Source organism: Molossus molossus, unplaced genomic scaffold (genome assembly GCF_014108415.1).
Source record: "Molossus molossus isolate mMolMol1 unplaced genomic scaffold, mMolMol1.p scaffold_m16_p_5, whole genome shotgun sequence".
Lineage (NCBI taxonomy): Eukaryota > Metazoa > Chordata > Mammalia > Chiroptera > Molossidae > Molossus > Molossus molossus.
In genome coordinates this window covers 105,293,386-105,318,678 of record NW_023425388.1, presented here as the reverse complement: position 1 = coordinate 105,318,678, position 25,293 = coordinate 105,293,386, and the positions used below count along the sequence as shown (strand labels likewise).

Below are 25,293 nucleotides of genomic sequence, written 5' to 3'. Positions count from 1 at the left end.
CGTTGATTTGGCGTTATTTCTTTAAAAATCTTATTAAGCCCATGTGTGTCTCTTAAATTTTCTGTGCATTAAAAATAGGGGAAGCTTATTACTACAGCTTTCAGTGATTGAAAGTTACAATATAATAAAGAAATAATAATTTGTTTAAGCAGCAGTTTGAAAGCCATTCTCTGTGTGAACAAGAATCAGCTTGTCAGTCATTGTTTCCTGCCCTCTGCCAAAATAAGAAAAAAAGCTTAACAGTAGTTAGGGAGCTACTCAGTTGAAATCTCTAAGGATGTTCCAACCTATTTGTTATATTTTCATCCACCCTGTCCAGGGATGAAAAGTGATGTGATCTTAACTTATTACTGGCTGAAAAGCAGCGTCATGGGCTTTTCTTAGTCCTGTAATGGTTCTGACTAACCATGCTTAAAATCCAATTGCTATTTAAATCAGACAGTGAGGCCTTCTTTTATTGACATGACATTTGCTAGTCTGTGACTTGAATAGTTATATTCATCAGGTTCTTAACTTTGCAGCACCACAAGGCTGTATAACTCTGAAAGACCTTTGAAATGATAACTACAGTGAGTGATGGCGATATGACTTCACATAAAATCTCTCAAATGGCGTATAGTTAAGTTAATCCTGGGATGCAAAATAATTATTTTCTTAGGATTGCATTTATAACTTTTCGTTTTGTCAAACTCAGACATTCTTTTCATACTTGAATTATGACTAGAAACCACTCAAATGTCCATACTTAAATGTAACATTACACATCATGCATTCTGATAATTTTTTTTTAATTTCTTTTTATGTTCTCACCACACCATTGTAATGTCTACAGCTCGCCCTGTTGGTAAGTAGCCATCCTTCTATCCATTTAGCATGGCTTTGTACGATGCTTCATAACTCATGCATAGTAGAATCTGACCGGAGGAATATATTTATTCACCCCTCTTAAAATATTGCTTGAGGCACTATCTTCTGTAAAAGTAGCTCCTAATCTTTTCATCACTTTGATAAACAATTCTGTAATGACTTTTGCTACTTAACAATTCTGAAAGAATATATGAATGATTAATATTATAAACTGCTAACTTTTCGTAAGGAAAAAATATAATACATTTTTTGTCTTGTTTGTATAAAATAATCAATTATTAGTTGTGTTTGATATTTTAAAAATTAGTTATGTATGAGTTAAATTAAGAAGTTATTTTATGTTATTTTATTTACTTCTTTATTTTAAGCTGCTTGGAGTCCTTGCATTTTAAGGGCGTTTTAGCTGCTGCATACTTATTATCTGCATGCTGCTTCAACAAAATTTAAGTTATTATAAATCGTTCCTTACACTAAGAGGAAAAGGGAGAGGAGCTGTGTTCGTTGGCATGAAAAGTTTGTGGTTTTATATATTTCATCCTTCATTTGGCTTTGCAAAATTGAAGTTAACAGCTTTTGCTTGCAGCTGTAAGTGGTTATTATTTGTAAATGCTTGGAAGATAAATTGTTTTTAAATTCATTGATTTAATGACCTTTCTGAATTTTTTAACGTGTAGCTTAACTTATCAGTACATGTGTTTAGATAAAAGAAATCTTGGCAATTGTGTTATAAGAAAATGAATATATGGATGCATAAATGGATGGATGGTTAAATGAATGAATGAATTTAGTACATTGTTTCTTTAATACAACAAGGTATATATACCTCAATAATTTATTCAATTTAATATAGACTTATAAGTAATCCATCTAACTTCAAAAGCTTTTCTAATATACTAGCTTGACACTGTGTGATGCATATTGGTCCAAACTTACAGACTTCTTTCCCATAGGTTGAAACATTAGCAAACTTTATTATTATATAATATGTTCTTACATGAATAGAAAATGCAGGAAAATAGAAATTTGGTTTCTCAATCTGAATTTTTGCTCTGGTATTTATGAACAGTACTTTCTCTGTCAGTTATTTTATGTCCCTGACCCTCAGATACTTTGTGTATAAAATGGGGAGACTAATACTGAATTATCAAAACCATTATAGAAATGAATTTAGTTCAAGATTGATAATTTAGGTGAAATGTTTGTATGCCAACATTGGCTAACATATTCCTAGTTTCTGAAACATATTTTTTTGCACATTTTAATATTTTTGAAATATAATTATGTCTTACAGTTAATTGAACATAAATTTCAGGCTTTTTCAAAATACAATTATTAAATTGGTCATGCTTTTTACCATTGATGTTGCTAGAAAATGAGGAATATGTTATAGTTTTTAGGCCCCTTTTGTGTATTTATAAGAATTCATATCCATGTAAATTTGCATATTATGGTATGACATATAAAACTAAAAAGTGAATGGGAAAGAATAAAATAAAAACTTTGCAAATCAACAGGAAAAATCACATTTAATTTATAGATTTTTATATAGAGAAACCTCACGCTGATGAGCCTTGACCACTTGATTTATATTATTTCTCAAGTTCCCCCCAAAATAGAACAATTTGTTAATAATTTTCAATATATTTAACTCATAAATAAAGAGTACATTGATTAGAGACTGTTAAGAACACAGAGTATTGAGATGTATTTTTCACCTACAAGGCTTTTTAAAAGTGATTCTGTTTTTCACTCCTGTTCAAAGTGATTTCTTAAATTCCCATTGGACTGGAACTAAAGAATAGCTTCTTGACACATTATACTTTATTCTGGGAAAGTCTGTCCTTTCATAAATCTATCTCGAATGACTTATGACAATGTTCAGAAATATGAAGAACTATACTTTAAACTTGACAACTGCTATTAACTTTGAAAACTGAATGATGGATATGCTTTTATTGGATCACCAAAGAAGAAACTGATAATGAGGAAATTAGCCTGTTTTTTCTTTGCATCAACTTTTTACATCAATTTTAATTCAGGAACTATTGATATGTCAACTTTTATTGAAAGGTCCGAAGATTCAAATCAAGTAAATTTGAACTAAATATTGAAATAATAGAAAGCTACTTTAATACTAGTATTTGTTAGTGGGCTAGGTATGTTTTTCAACTTTGAATCTCTTGCCAATAGCCTTAAAGGTCTTCTACAAAGTATAAACCACAGAAAAGGGAGAAAAATCCAGCTTTTAAAGCTGTAAGTATCAAGTATATAAAATTTAGAGAAAATTCAGTGCGTAGCTTCTTTCTGAAACTTTGGAATGAAAGTTAGAAATATATGGAGCTTCTTCAACACGAATAGATTCAGAAACCAGTCGTTACATTACATGCCTGATGCGACTTGGTAGTCTGTGTGGAAAGTTCATTTAGAACTCATTATAAACCCCAAATTGGGAGTTTTATTCAAATGCACAACTCCTGTGAGCTGCATTTGAGTAAACAAATTGGCAACTCTATGCAATTTACAATTGTAATAAATTACTCTGGCCTGTACTTTTAAGAGTGTAAGAAAGAATGAGTCTTGATTTAGAGGATCCTTAGTGTGGAAAATTTTACTGAAAACAGACAACCACACACTTGCCAATGGAGGAGAGTACTGTCTAGACTTCCCTTTCTCGTCTTCAATGCCATCAGCATCTCAGAAAGAGCCTTTTATCCAAAGTCCTTATTTTCTGGTTACCACAAAATCTAGAAAAATGCCATTTAGATTATTAAAAATCCACCACACTTCCTGCGGTTCTGACTTTCTACTGTTCCAGAGGCACTCTTTACACTAGAAGCAAAAATGCATCCTCGGACGTAGTTAACTATGAATGCTGAAATATTAATTTGTTTATCTGACAAATGCTTCTGATGAGGTAACTGACAGAAGACAATGATCTAAAGAGAGACAAATATCTAGCTTCCTGTACCCATCTGTCTTATTTCCAATTGAAAGTGTTTCCCAAGCTTAAAAATAAAAAAGAACATCTATTTTGGAGATGGGCAACACATTTTTTCCAGCAGCAACTCAAAACATGATGAGTAATTTGGAAAAGAGCTGGCAAATCTGCCAGCGGCCTTGCTCTGAGGATGGGCCCTGCTCCGTTTCGTGCCCAGGATGCGGACTGCCCCAGTGTGGGAACGAACGCGCTACAAGTTGAAAACATCCAAACGGACAGCACATAACTTTACAGAAACTTCCAGATATTTCTTAATTTAGTGATTCAAAAGTAGATTTCCTGTGGATAGAAGAAAGTAATTATTCACACAACAGTTTCTAAGTATTGAGAAAAAATGTGTGTTTTTGGCAAAATTCTCATCTTTTATTATTATTATTATTTTAAAGAAGAAGCCACTATTCTAAACAGAAATTTATAAGAACTTATTTTTTTCAATCTTTAACTGCTTAAATATAAAAATTAAATATATATTCATTAAGAAGTTAAATGAAAAGAGAGGGATTAAAAAATTTATTCAGGGCAGATTATAAAGCAGACATCACTTAAACAATAATGCAACTGATATTGTCAGCACCTCTGTCCTGCACCCCGCATTGAAATCCGGAAAATTTGGGAAACATGAAGGCATTATGTGTGACCCCTCTCAGGCCAAGATCCACTTTCCTGCAAAAACCGTCCTGAGTCCTGGGCGAAGCCCGTGTGTTCACTCCCTGCCTCCTTCCAGCTGTTATCCTGTGACCTGCGGTGATCATATTCCGACAAGCACTTCATGTTTCCGGCATCTGGCACTAATTAGCTGCTTTATGCAGAGTTCCATTTAATTATTATTAAGCATCACGTTTTTCATTGCTCCATATGTTTTGATTAAATAGCAGGTAAAAAAAAAAAAAAGCAGTATGTATTGTCTTGTATGGTCCAACAGAGTTTCCATAATGTGAAGCATTCAGCATATTTTAAGTTAATGCTCACTTTTAAAGTGAAAAACAAGTCCTGGTTAATTCTCAGGCCTGGCTGGTTTTAGTCCCTGACGATTCTCTTGGAAAGGGTCTTGTGTGTTTGACAATGTCTGTTCATTGCCTCTAAATAAAGAATAGGTATGAAATTATTGAGTTATACTTTATTTTCCCCACACTTTGATGAAAATGTTTTATTTTCTTGGTATTGTAGTGAAGTCTGAGTCTTAGAGAATATTTTTATCCTTGGCTGGATACTCTTTTACTATATGAATACCAAGTAATTTCTTCTTCCACAACCTGGCTGGGTTAGATCTTGGTCCTGGTCACCCTGGACGAAATGAGCCCCCTGGATCTGAGATCCACGCTGTAACTTACTCCCTCTCAAGAATGTTTTCTTCTGTTTTATCTCTGAATATTTTTGGGGGGTGTTTCTTCTTTTTCTTCTCCTCCTCCTCCTCCTCCTCCTCCTCCTCCTCCTCCTCCTCCTCCTCCTCCTCCTTCTTCTTCTTCTTCTTCTTCTTCATCATGAGTTCAATTGGCTTTCCATTGTCGCAATTCCGTATTTGTTCACTTTTCTATAATAATTTTGAGGTCATTAGTTTTATTTTATAGTATATGGTTTCTTGATGTTTATTTATCAGCTCTTTAATTTTTTAAATGGCAAGTATAATTTTTCTTGTTCCTAGAGTTTGTTTCTTTAATTTTTGTATCGTTTTGTTTATTTCCTTGTTAAGGTTGAATACAACATTCTTCATCTCCACTTGTATTTTAGTCTCTTTATCTAAGTTGTTGAGATTTTTGTTTGTTTCTCATTTTTAAGAGAGTTCCTGTTGTATATAATCTTATTTAGTTTATGAACAACTATTTAATATAAAGTATTTCTGTGTTCCTTAGAAGATATAAACTCTTTATCTCCCTAGGAGGGGCACCTTATAATCTTGCAGTAGTCTTGTCTGTGTCTTTCCTTCAGTACCTTCTCCCTTGACTTTTAAATTTCAGCTGTTTATAAATTTATGTCTCATATTTATCTAGTTCCTGTCTTGACTCTCGATCCTTCTTTCCCATCTCAGGTTATGGAATGGGCTCTCTCAATGCTGAAAGATAATTTTTGTAATATCAGTATTGTAAAGGATTGTGTATGGAGGCTAGTTAATGTTCAAAGGGCCTCTTCATGTTTCTCCAGGCTTGATTATATTTGGAAGCGGTACTTCAGATTTGGATTTGGGACTATGGTAGTTTTCCCTTTTTATTCATTTCTTTTGTTGTATTCAATAGAAGGAAGCCCGGCAATAGATCTTTGCTCCATTATCTTAGTCCAAATGTCAAAAAAACTTAAATACTCATTAATTTTGGAGTCTGTTCAAATGAAATAAAACAAACATTATGTATGTTAACTTGGTAGTTAAAATTAAAGTACTATAGGTCTAGCCAGGTGGCTCAATTGATTGGTGCATCATCCCATACACCAAAAGAGTTTCAGGTTTGATTCCCAATCAGAGCACATACCAAGGCTGTGTGTTTGATTCCCCAGTTGAGGCATGTACGGGAGGCAACCGATTAATATTTTTCTCTCACATCAATGTCTCTCTCTCTCTCTCTTTCTCTCTCAAATCAATAAGCATGAGGACAAAAAAATTTTTGAAGTACCATAAATATCAAATATTAGAAGAATGTAAATCTCTTGCCAGAAATAGTATTATGAAATTAATATGCAGAGACTTTACTACCAGTATCCAAAAAGAAATAGTATTAATGTTTTAGTCACACCTTCTAACAAGTCAAAATTTTTACTTTTATGGGTAATTTGTAGACAGAAAGAGGCTATCATGATATATACATATTATATATATTTTACAGTATTGATGTCTGAGTATGCATATTATATATAAAAATGCATATTTATATGGATATGTATTATGTATCCATTATGTGTATATATTATGTATATATATATACAGATATATATATAATGTTAAATGTTATGATGTTTATTAACTTAAGTATTATATGCTTGACGTTTGAGTTACTACATTACTTATATGAACATATTAAGTGTTACTCAAAGGAACAGTATATAATTAGATTCATTAAAAAATATGCACTACCAAATTAAATTCAAATTTGAGTTAAAATATATGTTAATGCCTTTTTAAATCTCTCTCATGGCAAGCATTGCTTCCCATATTTACTGGGGATATTATTTTCATCTGCCTTATAAAAACTATTAGCTCTTTGTCAGTGAGCACGTTGTTGTACTTATCTTTATTCTGCCTCTAGGTCTAGCATGACACTTACATGTGGTAGGGGCACGTCAAATGTTGGTGCAGTTCATTGATACACACATGTGCATACATAGGTAACACTTGCCTAGAAAATGTTTATGCAAGCAGCTTTAAATAGGGCTGTAAAAAGATTAAGCAACATTAATGGTAACAGGCCAATCACATAGCCCCCATTCTGCTAGTAAGAGATAAAATACAACAAAAAGAAGGCACTAATGAGTTAGGATGGTGCCTTACTAAGCGTGTAATTAATGTTATTAAGAAACATTGCAGTTGCATATTAAAATTCCGTTAACTAAGCAGCCTCAGCATCAGTACCTTTGTTTCTCGGTTACAAGTTCTTTCTCTTTTTTTTCTGATTGGCATCTTCATGCATTCTTTTTCTAAAATGTGAGATAATGGGATGTGCTCAGCCTTCGTGGTTGAGTCGGAGTGCTGACGTGACAGTTCTGGCAAGTTGACAGGTTAAGTGAGTGGAAATGGATGTCAGGTCTCACCATTTACTCGAAGAGCCGTTTTTAAGCTATAGCGCACCTCCGCACTTGCATCCCTTTCTACCACGATAGGAGAAGTTTTCCCAATTTAGGTTCAAGAGAGGATTATTTTTCACCACCCTTTGAACTATTTTTCTGCTAGTAAAAAAATGAGATTTTTTTGAAAGAATAATAAAAATATCCCTTTATTTAATAATTTATGATATTTTAAGCTAATGGTATTTTTCTTGGGAAGTAATAGTTCCTTAAAGAAAACAAAAATTTATTAATTTATAACATTGTTATTTTTATAATTGATACTACATAAAATTATATTTGTTATAATAATATTATTATAGTATTGTAGTCAGGAAAGTAAGTAGAAAAGCAAAACTAGTATTAGCAAAGGACAGAATACTATGGAAAAATGGGATTTACAATTCAGAAACTTTTGTTTTTAATCCTCACTCAAGGATTTATCTTCAGACAAAGCTGGAGGGAGAGAGGGAGGAAGAGAGAGTTTAGAGAAACATCAACGTGAGAGAGACACATCGACTGGCTGCCACCAACACGACCCCAACCGGGTCCGATACTGCAACCGAGGTACATGCCCTTAGCGGGAACCGGGCCTCTCTGGGCCGCAGGCCGATGCTCTAACCGATGAGCTAAACTGGTCAGGGCCAATTCAGAAACTTTTAAAAATTTTGACAGATTTTCTAAGTGCTCAACTTATAACTTTTGTATAATTCAAAATTTTTATGAAATTTGCCTGTTAACTCTCAAACTGATTTCCTATAATTACATGATTTCTTATTTTACCTATAATTAAAGTGAAATCTATTTGACTAATCTGAAATAGAATAAATTTTAGAATTATATATTGAATTTTATGAGTTAACTATCACATTTATTGCAGCTTAACCTTTAATGGTTAAATTGGACTTGCTAAAGTCAGGAAGACCATTGTCACGGGAAAATACATGGTTTCACTAACATAAACCTTATATGGTCACTAACATAATCCGTCAGTTCCAGGAGCACACAGGCTTGCACCACGGGGAGGAGCGTGAAGCCAGGTGGGTAACCTTGCGCTGGTGCAGGCTGGAAACAGTCTCTGACATAAAGCCCATGCATCCCCCGCCAGGGCAGGCTCCACGCTCCCTTCCTTAGCTCCAGCCAGTCTCTGCTCTCGGTCCCTTCCTCCATGCTGTCCCCAGTCGTCAGAGGCAGACTGAGTCAGTGTACTGTCATAACGGTGGGGCGTCCCGATTTTAAACACTTACCGTGTTCGCCCTGTTGTATCATGCTTGATTATTTTCACGTGAGTCTCCTCTGGTCGGCGGTGAGTACCAGAAAGCAGAGATCTAAGTCCCACCAGAGCTGGACACAAAATAAAACTAGCAAATCTTTGCCTAAAATAACTGAATAGTATTATAAGTTAAAATGCCAACCAATATCTGAATTCATTTCTAGCACACATTTATTACTGTGATGTTTTTCAGTAATGTGTTATTCAGAAGAAAGTTAAGGCCAAGTACAAAATGGCTGTGTGTATATAGCTATTTACTATAACAGGGATTTTTATTTGCTTCCCTGTGAGATCCAAAAAATGCAAGGTATTTTGAACCTCATTTTATTTCATTCTTTTCAAAAGCATTCTGTCTACTCTAGACAATAGTAGAATCATTTCATTTTGATATTTACATTGTACATTTCAGAGAGGAACATATTATGTGTGACTATCAATGAGAGAAAATTGCTGACACAAAATACACGCTGACTTTGTGAGTGTATCACACTTTCCACCAAATTCAGTACCTGGGACCCCTCCTGGAAATTGCTTTCACATTTACCGTTCATGTCAGCGCAGAAGGCCACGCCCAGTATTTTATAGCTACACTTTGTAATACATTTGACTAGCTTCATGGCCCACTTCAGCCATCAGATTTTGAATAACCATGAATATTTTTAGTTTAAAAATTATTCTTTCCATGTGAATAAATTTTATTAAGAGTGATTGAAAAATATAGACTCCTAGACGCAGACGTGCAGTGCCTCTCCACTTGCACAGGGCGCAGTGCAGTTTGCGTGTGAGACGCGCCGTCGTGCACAGAAGCCCCGGGAGTCCAAGCTGAGGAGGGACCCGGGGACTGCGACTCGGTGGGCTCTGCCGTCTCTGACCACTCACCTCTCCCTCCATATTTATGAAAGCAGTAAAGCGTTTTCTTTGTTCATTTCAGCATTGAAAAAAATAACTGTTGAAAGAAAGAGTGAGATATAGACACTGTTTTTATTATGGAACAAAAAGTTTTTAATATTAGCTAAATATGAGCTTTCGGCTGAGAAAGAAAACATATCACTCATGTAGAGAGTTATTGTTCAATGAGAAAATGGTTAATTGGAAAGGTAGGCAATTTAGAAATTTGATCATTTATATTCCTTGAAAATAGTGACAAATTAAAAAAATGTGATTAAACTGACTTTATAAAAATAATCATTTTAAATCCTATATTCCTAAATTATATTTTTCATTATAAATGCATTGCTTCCTCTGAAATGAATTACGTGTTAATAAAGTTCAAATCAAATATTTTATGACATTATGCATTTCCAATATTATTAACAGAAATACTTTTGAAATCAAGTGAAGTGTTAAATAGTAAAAATTAAATAGAATTAAGTAAATTGAAGAAACAATCATTTATCAATTAGAAGCCAACCTGTTCTGATTACAAACGAAGTTAACAGTCAGTCATCTCTCACTCTGGCTCTGTATTGCATTTTAATAAAGTGGCTTTTTGTTATCCATTTGTTATCCAAAAATTGTTGTTGGGATAAACCTATTAACTAATTTTTATAGGACTTTCTAATCTTGGTTGTTATATAATGTCTATCTTTTTCTATGTTATTTTTGTGACTCTGGGGTAGTGGCTACTCACAGTCTTCTTGGCATACATTTTCAATAGGGGTGGAGGAAATTCTCTACAGATGGGTATGTCATAATCAGAAGGCTTTTGTTTTTTTTTCAAACAACATATATATGCTTTGACATCCTCCACCCAAATAATCACGAGAGAGTTAACGGTCACTAGTGGGAATGTGTCATATCCTTCTGGTGTGATGAGACAGAAAAACATTGAGTATTTGCTTTAGATCAAGATTTTTTTTTAAATCTATTCCAAGGCATGAATTTAATGTTCACTTTTTAGGGCTTTTCCAGGCCAAATAAAGGTATATTTCAATGCAGGATGGTAAATAGCACCCCAAACCAGCAAGAGCTTACAACTTGAACTGGGTGGGGGAAATAGAAAAACAAGGCAACACAAGGGCAAGAACCTTTAAGTAGGAAGAACACAAGAAAGTACAAGATTAGTGTGTTCAGGTTAATCATTGTGGACAAGGTGGATCAAAGGATAATGGACATCAAGATGGGTTAACAGAAAGAGCAAGCGATCGGTATGTGAGTGACGGGAAGTGGCCTGGCCGCTGAGATGCTGGAGTTGCGTGTGGGGACAAGAGGGTGTCGGGATGGTAAAACCTTGGGCCAGTTGATGGAAGCCAAATGCTACACTGACTTGAACAATCTGCAGGCACTATGATTACAAGCAATAGAACAAGGATTGTCAGCTTTTGAACAAAGAATTACTTGTAATAAGTATACTTAAGAAAGGTTGTACTTATAGGTGGTTCAGAAGGAGCAAGATCATAGGTTTTATGCTACTTTAGTGATAAAAGCAGTTATACAGGAAAAACATAATGTTATGATTTTCACAATATTATACCATATTGAAAATCATACCCTATAATTTTTACAAATTCTCAGTCAGATCATGGTTTGAAGTGTTCAAAATTAATGTAGCAGTTCCGTGTTTAAGAGGTCCAACTATGGCATCAGGTGGACCTGGAATCAACTCTGTCTTCCCACCTATTGCTTTAATCTTTAAAATTACTGTGTACCCTTCATAAGACTCAGTTTACTGGTCTTCACATCAGAACGGTAGCAGTTAACAAATAGGGATCTTTGAAAATTAAATAAAATAATATCTGGGGATTATTTAACACATTCCCTGGCACTTAGTAAACATTCAATTAAATTAAATATTGTTATTAAGTAGTTTGTGACTCAGCAAATCTTTCACACGAACAAATGATGGAAGGGTGTACTTTCTAATTATGCTTATAGACTATATCAGAATTTAACAAGCAAAGGATATAAAATACTACAAGAAGTTATTTTCTACTTGTTTCAGATACAAAGTTTGAAATGTTTATTATTACAGAATAAAAAGCCATTCACCCAGGCGCAAAATTGTAGCCCAAGAAAGAGAGCCTGCTAGTGTGCCTGTAACCACTGTCACACGTTACTGTGGGCAACTGTGCTTGACTGTCTCCATGTTCATGCCTGCCACAGGAAGTCATCTTTTCCCAAAAAGAACAACTCGGAACATGATGTGATTAACCTTTCAGATCCCCCACCCCCACGTCTCCAAGGCCACCTCATACTTGGCCTATGCTTTCTACTCATGTTCAGCCAACTGATTTCCATATCACCCACTCAGTCTCTCCAGCGGGCATTAGCATAACAGAGCTGTAGCGTGACTTTGATTGAAGCCAGCTTGGGCTGAATGCAGTATCAAAGCATAATTTAGCACAGATCAAATCTAATTTACTGCATATTGTATTTAAATTCTCAAAAACCATTTCAAGGAAACAGTACCAGACCTCTGATCTTAATTGACCTTTTCATATTTGGGTCTGCTTCTCTGGGAATCACACAGCATACATTTTCATGCAGCCATCGCTCTTAAGTTGTGGCAAGTGAACACTGAATTGTGCCACTCTGTTCTCTTCATCTCATTTCTTGTTACAGCTACAGCAATAAGATCTCATCACTTAACAGATTAAGCGAGTAGGTTATTACATCATCGTTACCAAAGACTCTTCTAATGTTTTTGGGTTTTAGAGAGGATATAAATATGTATTTTATTGTCTTTTGACTTAGAAATACAGAAGAGAATTGCCATTTCTGTAACTAGCATATTCTTCTGGAGCTATAACTCGCCCTCTGTAATTCACTTTGGATTTAAAGTGTTTTTTGAATTGTCATCATGAGGACCTAATCATGTTTTCTTATATTCAATGAGAGCCATCGCAGAAACTCCATCTCATGTACAAAACACTTTATGTTGTTGAGCTGTGTTGACAAAATGCCACCTCCCTGCCTACTCCCTCCCACTGGTACCATCAGCCAAGTACTGTCTTTTCAGGCCGTTTTCACCGGCACCTGGCAGAAATACCGGAACTGTGAAGTGCTATCGGAAGAATTATTGATGCAGTTTTCATTTCAAAACCTCAAAACTAAATTCCTTCAAGCTGATATCCCTTCACAGAAGATTGCAATATAGATCTTGGGCGGGGAGTCTGTGGAAGTAAAAGTGATTGATGCAACTCTTTTGTGGTCAACTTTCAATGCTGACAGGAAAGAATGAACATTTTCAGAGATTGAATACTCTTTAAATCCTTTGCTTTGTTAAATGCTTTAATATATTTAATTTTTTTTCTTTATTGATTTTAGAGAGAGAGAAAGGGAGAGGGAGAGAGAAACATCAATGAGAGAGAATATTGATTGGCCACCTCCTGCATGCCCCCCACTGGGGATCAGGCCCACATTCTGGACACGTGTCCTGATGGGGAATCGAACCAGGGACCTCTTGGTGCATGAATTGACACTCAACCACTGAGCAACCCCAGCCAGGCTCCTTTTTTTTTTTTTTTTGCAATTCCAGTTCCAGGGAGGTTAGTGTGGCTTCAGTCCTGGTGACAAGAAAATATATAGTACATTAGAAATACCATGTATTTAAAATAACTTGGAATAAAAGTACAATGTAAGTAAACATCACACGAAAGGATATGTTGTATCATGAATAACACAAATGCTGAGAGGATTTCGATGCAGGTCTTTAAATTCATTATTGGGGAATCACTCAAAACTATAATTTCCTGGTATTTTGGGATTATATAATTAATGGTAAATATTACAATTATGTCACAGAATTTCTTTGTCCTTTAAGAGTTCTGCTGAAATGTTCTCTTTAGGTGCTATTGTAAGTGGCAATTTTCAATTTAATGTTGTGCTCCACTTTACTAAGTTTTTCTGACCTTGTCTCCTTGGAATAGCATTCTTTGTAAAACACAAATCTTTTATCTTTCTTGCATAAACATCTTTAAACAGATCTCCATACTTTTCAGGGCAAAATTTAAGGTCAACATAAATTATCTGGTTCTGCCCTACATCTCTTCTACGCCCCTGATTTTATATTTAAAGCTCATTTACACTCCCCTAACACATCCAGATCCACAGGCCCCATGTCTGTTTCTCTAGCCCAAGGGATCTTACTGCTGTTCACCCAGTGAACTTCCACTTGTGCATCAACACCAAGCTCGAGCGTGGCCACTCTTGGCGTCTGTCCTCATCACCTGGTCGAGTTTTCTGCGCGTCTACGCTTTCCTGCCCAACGCCCTGCACTCTCCTACTATTTCACAAACCATGCTCGACAGTATTTGTTTTTATCTATGTATTTACTTAGGTCTCTGCCATTGGCTAGAACAACTTATTTTTAATTTGACTTTTCATCCCCTGTATTAAGTAGAATGTCTCATAATTTGAGTCAATGACTGCATTTTGAATGAATAAATGGATGAATCATATTCTTTAAAATAAGTGGATGCATAGATGTGGTCTTTCGCCAGTTCATATTTCAGGGGCTGTGTTTTAACAGCTGTGTTAAAACTGTATGATCTGGATTCCAAAAGCATTTTGCAAAATCATTAATCTACCATAAAGATTTTGAAAACTTCAAAAATCACACTTAAGAAAGACTGTAGTTATATTTAAAGTGCAGATGGTAATTTTACTATAATAGATGCAGAGTAAGCATAATATAAAAATGTTTGCACTTTTTTCATGTGATGATTTTAATCATATGTATTATATTCTAAAAACTAAATAAAAAAGAACTTTATAGCTCATAGGGCTCTAAGTTTTTACTAACTAGTTAAATAACTAGTTATTTAAATTGTTTCTGGTTCAAAGGAATACAAATGAACTATTAAGCTGAATATGTGACTTTTATCAGAGACTGTTAACCTGTTATGATTAAACTGGCTTTTTATGTTTTTTGTAATGAGATAGGAGCTTAATTGCTCAATACTTGCTTAATTAATGTCCATATTGTCACTAAACTTTTTTTTTCATAGGATTACTAAGAAGTAAATAGCTATACATTAACTTTTAACTTTTTTTATCCTCACCTGAGGATATGTTGTTACTATTATTATTGATTTGAGAGAGAGAAAGAGAGAGAAACATCAATTGGCTGCCCCTGATATGCACCCCAACCTGGGATCAAACCCACAACCTATTGGTGTATAGGACAATGCTCCAATTAACTGAACCACCTGGCCAGGGCTTAACATTTTCTTAATAGATATAATTTTTTTGGATATTATAAATGATAGAGACCTATCTTGTTTTCTCTTTGGTATAAATATCTGGTGGTTTTACACCTCTACTGAAAGACGGGCACTGCAGTGTTTTAAGAGTTGTTCCTAAAGTACTTTTGTAACATTGACTTAAACTAACATTCTTGTTAGAAAACATGGAACAAAAAAATCAATGCATCTGCTGATTGAGTGGAATTGTGTAGAAATAACCAGAAGATTGTAAGAAGCAAGTAATCTCCTGAAAACACAAGGCAACATAAACCACATGCTGTTCAAATAGATCCATAAATCTGAGTGCTTCATCCTTTTGAACAGACTTTTCTGTTACCTGTAGTTATAGGAGAAAATTTTACTTAGTAGATTTATTTCTTCTGTCCCTGGGGTATGTGTTGAATGTGTTGAATTAGGAGGCTGTATGTGGAACACCAAAAAATAACCACAACTCTCAGTGACTTTTCTAAAAAATGCAGCTTCTATTTCTTTGCTAGTGTTCTTCTTGGAACGAGTAATTGGCTCTATGTCTGAGGCCCCCAACATTCACTCTGTTCTTGGACCTGCACTTAGGTACTTGAAGAAATGAAGGCATTCTGGGTGAAGGCCTTTACTGAGTGAATGTCAATTATTGTTGGACTTTTTTAGAGTTCAAGTTTCAGGATTTTTGCCATGAACACCAGGTACTAAAAATTAGAATTGATTTTAAAGTGTTTTCTTGGTCTTACATTTTTGAGCATGAGCAACGATTTAAAGTGAAAACAGATGATTCGGAAGACCATGGAATAAACAGGCTGTTTTTCCTTCAGTAGGAGTGGTTTGGGTGTGAAGATGTACTTGTGAACACTTTCAGTTTTACTGTTTTCTTTACAATTAGTCCTCAATTGGAATGAGAACTTTCTTGAGATTTTTACTCCTACCCTTTGTTTTCCTTTCTATTGAAGTTACTTGTGTCTAGGTCTCATTGTCTGCACCTACACCATTGCACTGGGCTTCCTCATTTATGCACTAATGCATCTCCCTCACAAGCCATCCTTCATTCATTAGATGGTTAAAGCGTCGAACTCAGTTTATAAAGAGTCGAACTAGTTTGGTGTCTCGAGACATTCTAAGACTGGGCCCAGCTCTCTTGTGCAGTCCGTCAGATATGCGTGCCCAGCCCTCCCTCCTGCCAGACCACACCTGTTACTAGACGTACTGTTGCTTCTTGGGCTTCGCTCAGCAAGCTCTTTGCTTGGAATGTGTTCAGTTCTCCACTTATCTAAATGCCACCCTTTCCTCAAAACCCCCACAATGTCTACTTCCCGCATAAAGCTTCTCACAGCTACCAGAGCAAAAAGGGACCCTCCTCCCGGGAGCCCTGTCACAGGCATGATGTGGCCGTAATGTCAGTGCTCCTCTGCTGAGCCCTGGAGCACCTCCACCGTAGGGCTGACCGCCGTGTTAGATCATTGTTGCTTTGGGCTTGTTGTGGTTGTCATCTTAGTATTTTGATATTTTCCATTAAACTATAAATTCCTCGATGGCTTCATGACCTGTGCTTTTTCTCTGTGTATCTTCATTACCTAGAAGGAGGATATAGTAATTATCTGATGCTTATTATCTAAATGAAATGAAATCAAATTAATTAAGTAGCATCAACAACTTTCATACACTTATTTATAATATTTTATCTTTGTATGTAACCCCCTCTCTTCAGTTCATCAGTGTCTCCTCCGACATTTCATCTCTTCAGTTCTGGAATATAAACACTTTGAGAATAGAGATTGCATTTTATGCCTCTGGTAACAAACACCATGCCTATACCATGTCTTGCAAACATTACAAAAGCAAGCAGTTTTTGCAATAGATTGACTTTATAGAAAGGAGATGTTTGAATAATGGAGTAATTATTTTGTCTTGATCTATTCAAAACGTGAAGCCAAATTCACAAACCATGGTTTTTCCTCAGAAACATTAGACTATTGCTCTGGTCAGTGTGACTCCATCGGTGGTGGCAGGTGCCCAGGTTTCGGGTTCGATCTCTGGTCAGGGCGTGTGCAGGAGGCAACTGATTAATGTTTTTCTCTCACATCGATCTGTCTCTCTCTTTCCTCTCCCTAAAATCAATTTTAAAAAGTTAGAATATCATAAAAATCCATTTTTCTGTGCAGTCTTATGGCCTGTGAGCTTACAATGTACAGCAGTGCACATGCGTCTCCTGGTGAGTTTGCTTCGCTCCTGGCCTGTGCCCTTTCCTGTCCTACTGTTCGGACAAAGGCGTCAACGTGAGTCAGAGGCCGTGGCCTCTGTCGCTGAGAAGTCCGCCTGGAACCAGACTTCCCCGTTGATTCTCTTTCCCTGTGCCAGCAGTGTATACTTACATACTTTCTCTCCTTTTAAATTGTAGCTCCTCCACAGTTTGTGGTTAGGCCAAGAGATCAGATTGTTGCCCAAGGTCGAACGGTGACATTTCCCTGTGAAACGAAAGGAAACCCGCAGCCGGCTGTGTTTTGGCAGAAAGAAGGCAGCCAGGTGAGTGTGACGGTCCCCCCAGTTCGCCTTGCCTGTCTTGTGATCAGTGTTGCATTTACGTGCCTTCTAAAACGGAAATCCGTTCATCCTAAATTAAGTGGGAGGTAGAAGTTCTAATATAACATCCTTTACTTTCCAGGGTTGATTTTCTAAAATTCTGTATCTTCTATAGAATAGATACAGTTCAGTGTAACTGAATTATCTTTAAAATTCGAAACAAATCCTCTGTCACTATTTAAAATTCCTGAACAGGCCCGGCCGGTGTGGCTCAGTGGTTGAGCATCGACCCACGTGCACCAAGTGGTCCTCGGTTTGATTCCTGGTCAGAGCACATGCCCAGGTTGTGGGTCCGATCCCCAGTGGGGGGCATGCTGGAGGTGGCCGATTGATGTTCTCTCTCATCGATGTTTCTATCTCTCTCTCTCTCTCTCTTTTCCTCTCTCTCTAAAAATCAATAAAGGAAAAAAATTTAAATAAATAAAATAAAATTTCTGAACAGAAAGGCAACGTTGTTTTCTTGCACTGAGCTACCTTGGAATGATTAGACAACATAAGGCATTTCAACAGCTGTCGATATACATTTCCATTATTAAATGGGCAGGACACCAATTTCAGTTCCATTTCATAGGTAAATAGTACAAATAACTTTTCTCTATCGTTAAGCCTGTGTCCATTGAAGAGCAGGAGAAATAGTTTGTTCCGTCATTGCCGCTGGATCCCTTCACAGTGGGTTGGACGGAAAATCACGCGCGAGGCACCAGGAGCCGCCGTCACTGGTGGGTCTCTCCTGTGCCCTGCTCTGTCCTCGGGCAGCGGCTCCTCAGACTCTGCTGAAAGTCAGTCGGATGTAAAACTTTTCTCATTTAATGCTTGGCCCATACTTTCACAAACACTACCCTCTAGGTGCTGAGGTTGTATCTGGAATTTCCAACTTAAACCAGGTGAGAAATTGGGTTCTTTGAGAACATATCCGCATTCCTGAGGGACCTAGAGATATTTTTTTAGACCTTCCTAAACATTGCCCAGGAGACATACAATTCTTAGGAAGAAACCTATTGCTGGTGCCTTCTGTTATTTGTCCAAGTTCGGGAAGAATTTCCTGGGGAATAATGCAAACCACAATTAAAAGTTTCAGGAAATCCAAACACTTTGGCAGGAATTGGGGAAATGTTTTCGGCTTTGTCCAGAGAGCCGGTTGCTCAGAGCTGAGGCCTGATGACCGGGCAGAGGCAGCCCGGCCTTCCCTCCGCCGTCCTCCCCTTGCTGTGGGCTCCTCCATTCCCTGAGCCGCCGGGCTGGCAGCTCCGCCACCTGATCGGGACGGGTGCAGTCGTGCCCCCGGGGATTTGTGGGTGTAAAGGGAGTGATGGGAAGACAAGATCAAGTGCTGACTACGGCCTTATTTGACATCAGAATTGTTCCAGGCCTAAATTCCCATCTTTGTAAAAATCAGTTTATGACTACAAAATTAATATCTACACATAGAGTTCCTTGATTCCTCACTTACCAATTGATTTTGGACGAAAACGTTGCAAACTGTAAACTGAGTGTAAAGTGACAAGACCAGGTTTTAGCACACTTGTGCGCATGTGCACGCGTGCACACGCACATGCACACACACGCACACACACACTCGCCCTGAAAAAGGAAAGAATTCTAAAGCCACTTCTCCCTCATTATTGTGCCATCTTTGTAGTGCTATTGATCTTTACTGAAATTAATTTTCTTAATCTAAAAATATGAGGATAATACATTTTAGTTCACATAGTCATGAAGATGTCATGATTAAGTTAGTTTATACAGAAAAGTGCAGTATTACACATTATGAAGGTCAACAGGATTCTATTTCTAACGTCTAGGTAGAAATGAGAACAGACAGAACACACCTGCTTCCCCCTGTGTCCGGGCTGAAGTGGCAAGTTTATGCTCCTGCCCAGGCTAAGGCTGCCAGGGCCTGACATCTTCCTCTCGAGACACTGCTGTCCAAGCCGTGGTGAGCTCAGCATCACCAGTCGCGTCTGCTCCCAGACACACCCAGTGCTGGAGAAGGCTGGCCGGGGACCCCAGAGCCCTGGTAGCTACGAGATCCTTTGTCCTGCCAGTGACCCCTTCCCCCACCCACATGGGTGCTAGGGGATCTTCAAAAGTTGCTCCCTCAAGCTGCTTATAGTGAATATGATATAAATACATTATTTATTTATAAATGACATAACTAACATGGTATAAAGCAATTTGACTGTTGCAAATTTACACTTTAAATTCATGTATTGAGTCAAATCTCATTATAACATGTCTTATTCTTATATAGATACAGCTATATCACTTGTGAATTTCATGCCCTAAAATAACTCCAGGTTCATAAGATATTGTATAAAATGTGCTTTGGTCCCATGGTCAAATAAACATGATATTCAAATATGCTATGTTGTGTTTTAATGGTGTTTAAAGAAATAATGATCTCATAATGATCAAATAATCTCAAAGCATCTTTTTGTTGTTGTTGTTTGACAAAGTGCTATGTACTTCCAGAGACAGTAATATCTGGAAAACAGTTTCTTAGTTAGATAATTTGACTTGATTATTATCGTAGGTCTGCTTCTTTACCTGTCTCCTCACGCCAGAGGGGAGAGACAGAGATGCTGCAATGTGGGCCACAGGACGTGCTGGAGCAAACTAACATTTCAAACCAGGAAAAACAAACTGGTCTTACTATCTCCAGAACCCAGTTTTTGCAGTGATCTATGACTGTGCATCAGTAGAGAGGTGAAGATCCTGGACTTAATGGTCCATATTCCTCAATATGAGCTGATAGTGTCAATTAGCGCTGATAGGGTTCCCAGGGCCTTCAAAGCAAGAAGACCTCTGTAAAATTCCTGAGTTTCCTTGTAATCCATTTTCTTGTGCCCAAGTCATACAAGCAAGGAATAAAAGATGACGAGTTAACCTCAATCATATGTCATTTTCCATGTCAACGAATCATTTAGAAGGTGGACTAATATTACATTGTAGAGAAAGAGGTCCCAGAGAGAATTAAACCCGTCTGCTGTATTAGTGCTATGTAAATTAGTATTCTAATGGCTAATTGTAGGAAAGTGCACACTTTGAGTTATTGTATCATTTTCAAGTGGCTTTAAAATTTAGACCCTTTTCTTTCAGGTGGTTTATTTCAGTAATATATTTGGATTCTACAGGAGAATGAGCATGATCTCAAATTATGTTTTATATGCATAAAAATGTGTAGCCTTATATAGTAATACAAATTTTATAACAAGGCAATAGCATTTTGAAATTATACTCCTGACATGCTAGCAAACATCACTTCTTTTAGAAAGGGTTTAACAACATGGTAATGTTTATGTAAAGTGGGCTTATAGTGTCACACTCGAATCTAATAAAGTGGACATCCATCATGTTGCAATAAAGAGAAGAGCTTCTAATTAAAGTAGGACATCATTCTCAGAATTAAAGTCATTTAGCGTAATTGAAAAGTGTTAATACCCTATTTTATCCTCTTCCATTGGTATTACTTCAAGGGTAAAAAACATTTTAAGGTGAAAATGTGTCTTATGCCTTTAACTGAATGTTATTACCTCCTGATTGTAACGTATTGAAACTGTTTAACTAAAAACCTGGAAAATTAATTACTATATTGAGAAACAAATCAAAGAGGTTTATAATGTTCTGTTTTGTAAATAAATATAACATAAAAATAGATATGTCCTTATTTATAATCCATCTTGGAAGTATATCTCAATATAATTTATTATACCCACATATTTTTCTTAATTGAATAGCAGTAAAGCAACATAGGTCATGGGAGTTAATATTATTGCTCTCATTATCAAAGCTTTTTTAAAATTGTGGTTAGGCTACTTTTACGTAACATGAGATATACAGTAAACTAACTTTTTAAAAGAAGATCTTATTATGAAGTTCTTTACGATTTCACACATACTTTGGTAACAATCTTTATCTGTTTATTTTCTTTGATTTGCTTCATCTTGCTTAGAATGCGGCTTTGTCCACGGTTTGTTTAGAGGCTGTTATGACCTGTAGAAACCTCACAGCACAAGTGAATTGGGCTCTGTGTCAGTCTCAGTCACATACTTTTTTGAATACCTTTCAGGAAAGAATTGTTAATTATATTAAGTATTAAAAATGATCAGCAGAAAGTATATTTTGCATCCTTTAGTAATGCACAGTCTATAAAATATATGCATAGTTAATGTTACATTCTCAATTCTCACACTGTCTTCTGAGTTGAGTCAGATAAGCATTATTATTCCCATTTTACAGATGAGCAAATCATGTTTCAAAGATATAAAGTAATTAGCAGAAAGTCGGGGAAAAGGTGACATGTGAAGATACTTTTTAGATGATTGTTTCTTCAACTAGAGCATACTGACTTCTTAGAGCATATTATTTTTCTATCATTTGGAACATTTCTCAGTGAAACTCATTATTAAATTATTTTAACACTGTTTTCTTTAAATCTATGTATTTTCTTTTCCAGCCATATTCCCATAATTGCAATAGCTATTGCTAATGTCATTTTCCTTCCAAGTGGGAAAGGAATATTGATGAGATTGTGTTTGCTTCCACAGAACCTACTTTTCCCAAACCAACCCCAGCAGCCCAACAGTAGATGTTCTGTGTCCCCCACCGGAGACCTCAGGATCACCAACATTCAGCGTTCGGATGCGGGCTACTACATCTGCCAGGCCCTGACGGTGGCGGGAAGCATTTTAGCAAAAGCTCAACTGGAAGTTACTGATGGTGCGGTATTATTAGATTTGTCTTATGGAAATAATGTGTTTTTGTTTCTCATTTTATTGTTTTAATTAATTCTTATCTTCTTAGTTTAGATCTACATAAAATAACATTTTAATAGTTTCTAATTCTCCTTGATCTAATACCACTTATTTTCCCAAAGAACATTCAAGACAATCTATTTATTGTTAAAAACATAGTGATGTATTATGTTAAAGAAATGACATTATACTCACATTGTATAGACATGTTATCTGTATATTTAGTTTTATGAAGACATGATTGCTTCTAATATATATTTATTTGTTTATTTATTTATTTATTTATTTATTTATTTATTTACTTGGTTAATCCTCACCCAAGGATATTTTCCATTGATTTTTAGATAGAGTGGAAGGAAGGGAGGGAAAGAGGGAGAGAGAGAGAAACATCAATGTGAGAGAGACACATTGATTGGTTGTCTCCTGCATGACCCTGACTAGAGCTGGGTATCAAACCCACAATCCTGGTACGTGTCCTTGACCAGGAATTGAACCCAAGACCATTTAGTTCTGGGCCGATTCTCTAACTGCAGAGCCAAACTTTCCAGGGCCTTCTAGTAGAAGTTAATAATTTTGTTTTACTAGAAGAGAAAGATAGCATCTTTGATATTATCAGAAGAACTGGAGAGGAGTTTTAATTAGCTAGTCACATATGGCATCCACTGACTTTTTAATTATACAGTCACGACGTTAAGTCAGTTAAACACCTCAAACTACTGATGAATGCTAAAATTATTATTTTTTATTTGCACACATGTACTACAAATCTTTACTAAAACACCTACGTTCATAGCAAAAGTTGGAGAAGATTTAAGACTTTTCATAGTCTGATTTTTTTCCCCAAGAGCTTATCACAAATTACAGGTAGGGAGTTTTAGGTATTTTTGTGACCTCTGAGCATGAATATAAGCTTTATTGTTTAGTGTCTTAAATTAATTTTTTTTTTCCTGCTCTCCTGTATTTGTGAGGTTGCTGGGTTGTTGTTTTTTCTTGACGCTGCGATTCTAAGATACAAGAGCTTTTGTCTGCAGCCTCTCTGATGCTCCCCTTTCTCTCCTGGTGAAATGTGATGTACTTTCATACCATCTACATTTCCATGTAGATTAAAAGGTCATTTAAAATTAATAGAAAGGCAATATATTTTAATGTTTGTGGTATTGCCTGATGCAGCATCATGGCAGGAATGGAAATAAATAGGACAGACAAACATTGGCGGTGGGGACCCTGGGTTGTCAATGGCCACAGCCTGCTGCTGCTGCAGAGATTCGCTGCCGTGGAAGGGAAAGGAGTCAAGTTCAAGAGGGTGCGGGTGCTGAGTTCTTCCTTTAGATGGGCGAGATCTTTGACCTTTCGATCCTCCGCATTTCTTTAAAATAAATGCAATAGAATTAGCAATCTTTGTTAAGATTTTAAGTTTTCGACTAGCAACAAAAATGCCCAGGTACATGTCCTTGGAAAATCAGATATTTGGGCCAAAGCCCAAATTTTCGTCTCCACTATTCTAGAACATTCCAAACGACACTTAAGCTCTCGTCTGTAATCCCGGGAAGAGCTTAAGTTATCGCATTTTACAAAAGATAGACCTTAAAATATTTCTAAATGAAGTTTTTATAGAAAAAGCAAAATATGTTTGTAGAAAACAAAATTGATGAATTAGAAGGGTTGATTTTTTTATGACTGAAGTGGTTCATAAAACAGGTGGATATTCAGAATTATGTCTAACATAATGGAACAAAAGACTTTTGTTTTGAGAATTTATGTTAGTTGAAGACATGGTCATACAAAACTATAGTTATTCTAGCTGCATTTCTGAGGTCAAAATTAATACAGTGATAAATAGTTTTAAATCTGATGACTAAGATAACTTTGGACATTTTACTACAACTGGCTTGAACATTAATTACTACATTGATTTTTCCTTAAGTAAGCAATCACAAAATCAAGATTCTTTTGCAAAAGCATTGAATGAAGGTTATAGAGTTATTGATTTTTAGAGTAACTAAATCTAACTCCAAGGCATATACACATATTATTATTGTAAATAACTGTCTCCAAATTTTAACTTGCCACAATGGCTGATGACTTTAGCTTCTCTTTAGTGTTTTATTTTTTATTTTTTAGATTGGTTAACAATCTAAAAATATGTAAGCCATCATTTTTATTTTCAACATTTTTTTGTGTATGTACCAGGGCAATTTAGAGCCAACTGAAATTCTAATGCAGAATGAAAACATATGCCATGTTCTGAGAAACAAGCAAAACATCTATAGCAATGTTTCTGTTGTTACATTTTTACATTTAGACTCCTTTCTCAGAAATATTTTTAGCTCAAGTGTTCATATAAGATGAGCTTGCTAATGGTGATGAAAGGTGCTGTTGAGTGATAATTTTACTGATTATAGATTGAGCTAAGATGCTTCAATATACTTGAGTTTCAAAATATCCCATTAAAAGACCTCATTTATTCACTGGTACTGTTCTTCATTTCTTTTCTTCTACTCTTTAAGAAAATTAAAATATTTTAATGAGAATTCTATGAGTAGAGCCAGTAGAGTCGGAAAGGACTGAATAGAAGACATGTACTTATATCTTATATCAACAAGAAATGTCTTATATGAATGGTTTATTGGAGATTTATAATACATAGTTAGAGAAAGCCATAGAGTTGTTCACAGATCACTGCAAACCCTAAATGTTCATTTAACCATTGACCTTAATGTCATGGAAACTTGTGGTCATCTTTCACCCATAACATGATTAAACTGAAAATTCCTTCTGGCCAGGAGATTTTTAATTACTTTATTGATCAAATTCATTTAAAATAGGATGAGTTATACATTTGGGAAGCAAAAGAGAAACTAATTAGATATCTTTTGGCTATATCTAATGATTTTAAGA

General features: G+C 36.0%; 1 protein-coding gene across 1 annotated transcript in view; it reads left to right on the top strand.

The window, feature by feature from the left end:
• ROBO2 (roundabout guidance receptor 2) overlaps positions 1-25,293 on the top strand; it is a 1,312,832-nt gene that overhangs the window by 1,193,001 nt on the left and 94,538 nt on the right. Inside the window, exons 7-9 of the mRNA XM_036243039.1 lie at positions 833-844; positions 17,460-17,584; positions 22,189-22,360. Of these exons, the coding sequence (XP_036098932.1) occupies positions 833-844; positions 17,460-17,584; positions 22,189-22,360 (309 nt within the window). The remainder of the gene's footprint in view (positions 1-832; positions 845-17,459; positions 17,585-22,188; positions 22,361-25,293) is intronic.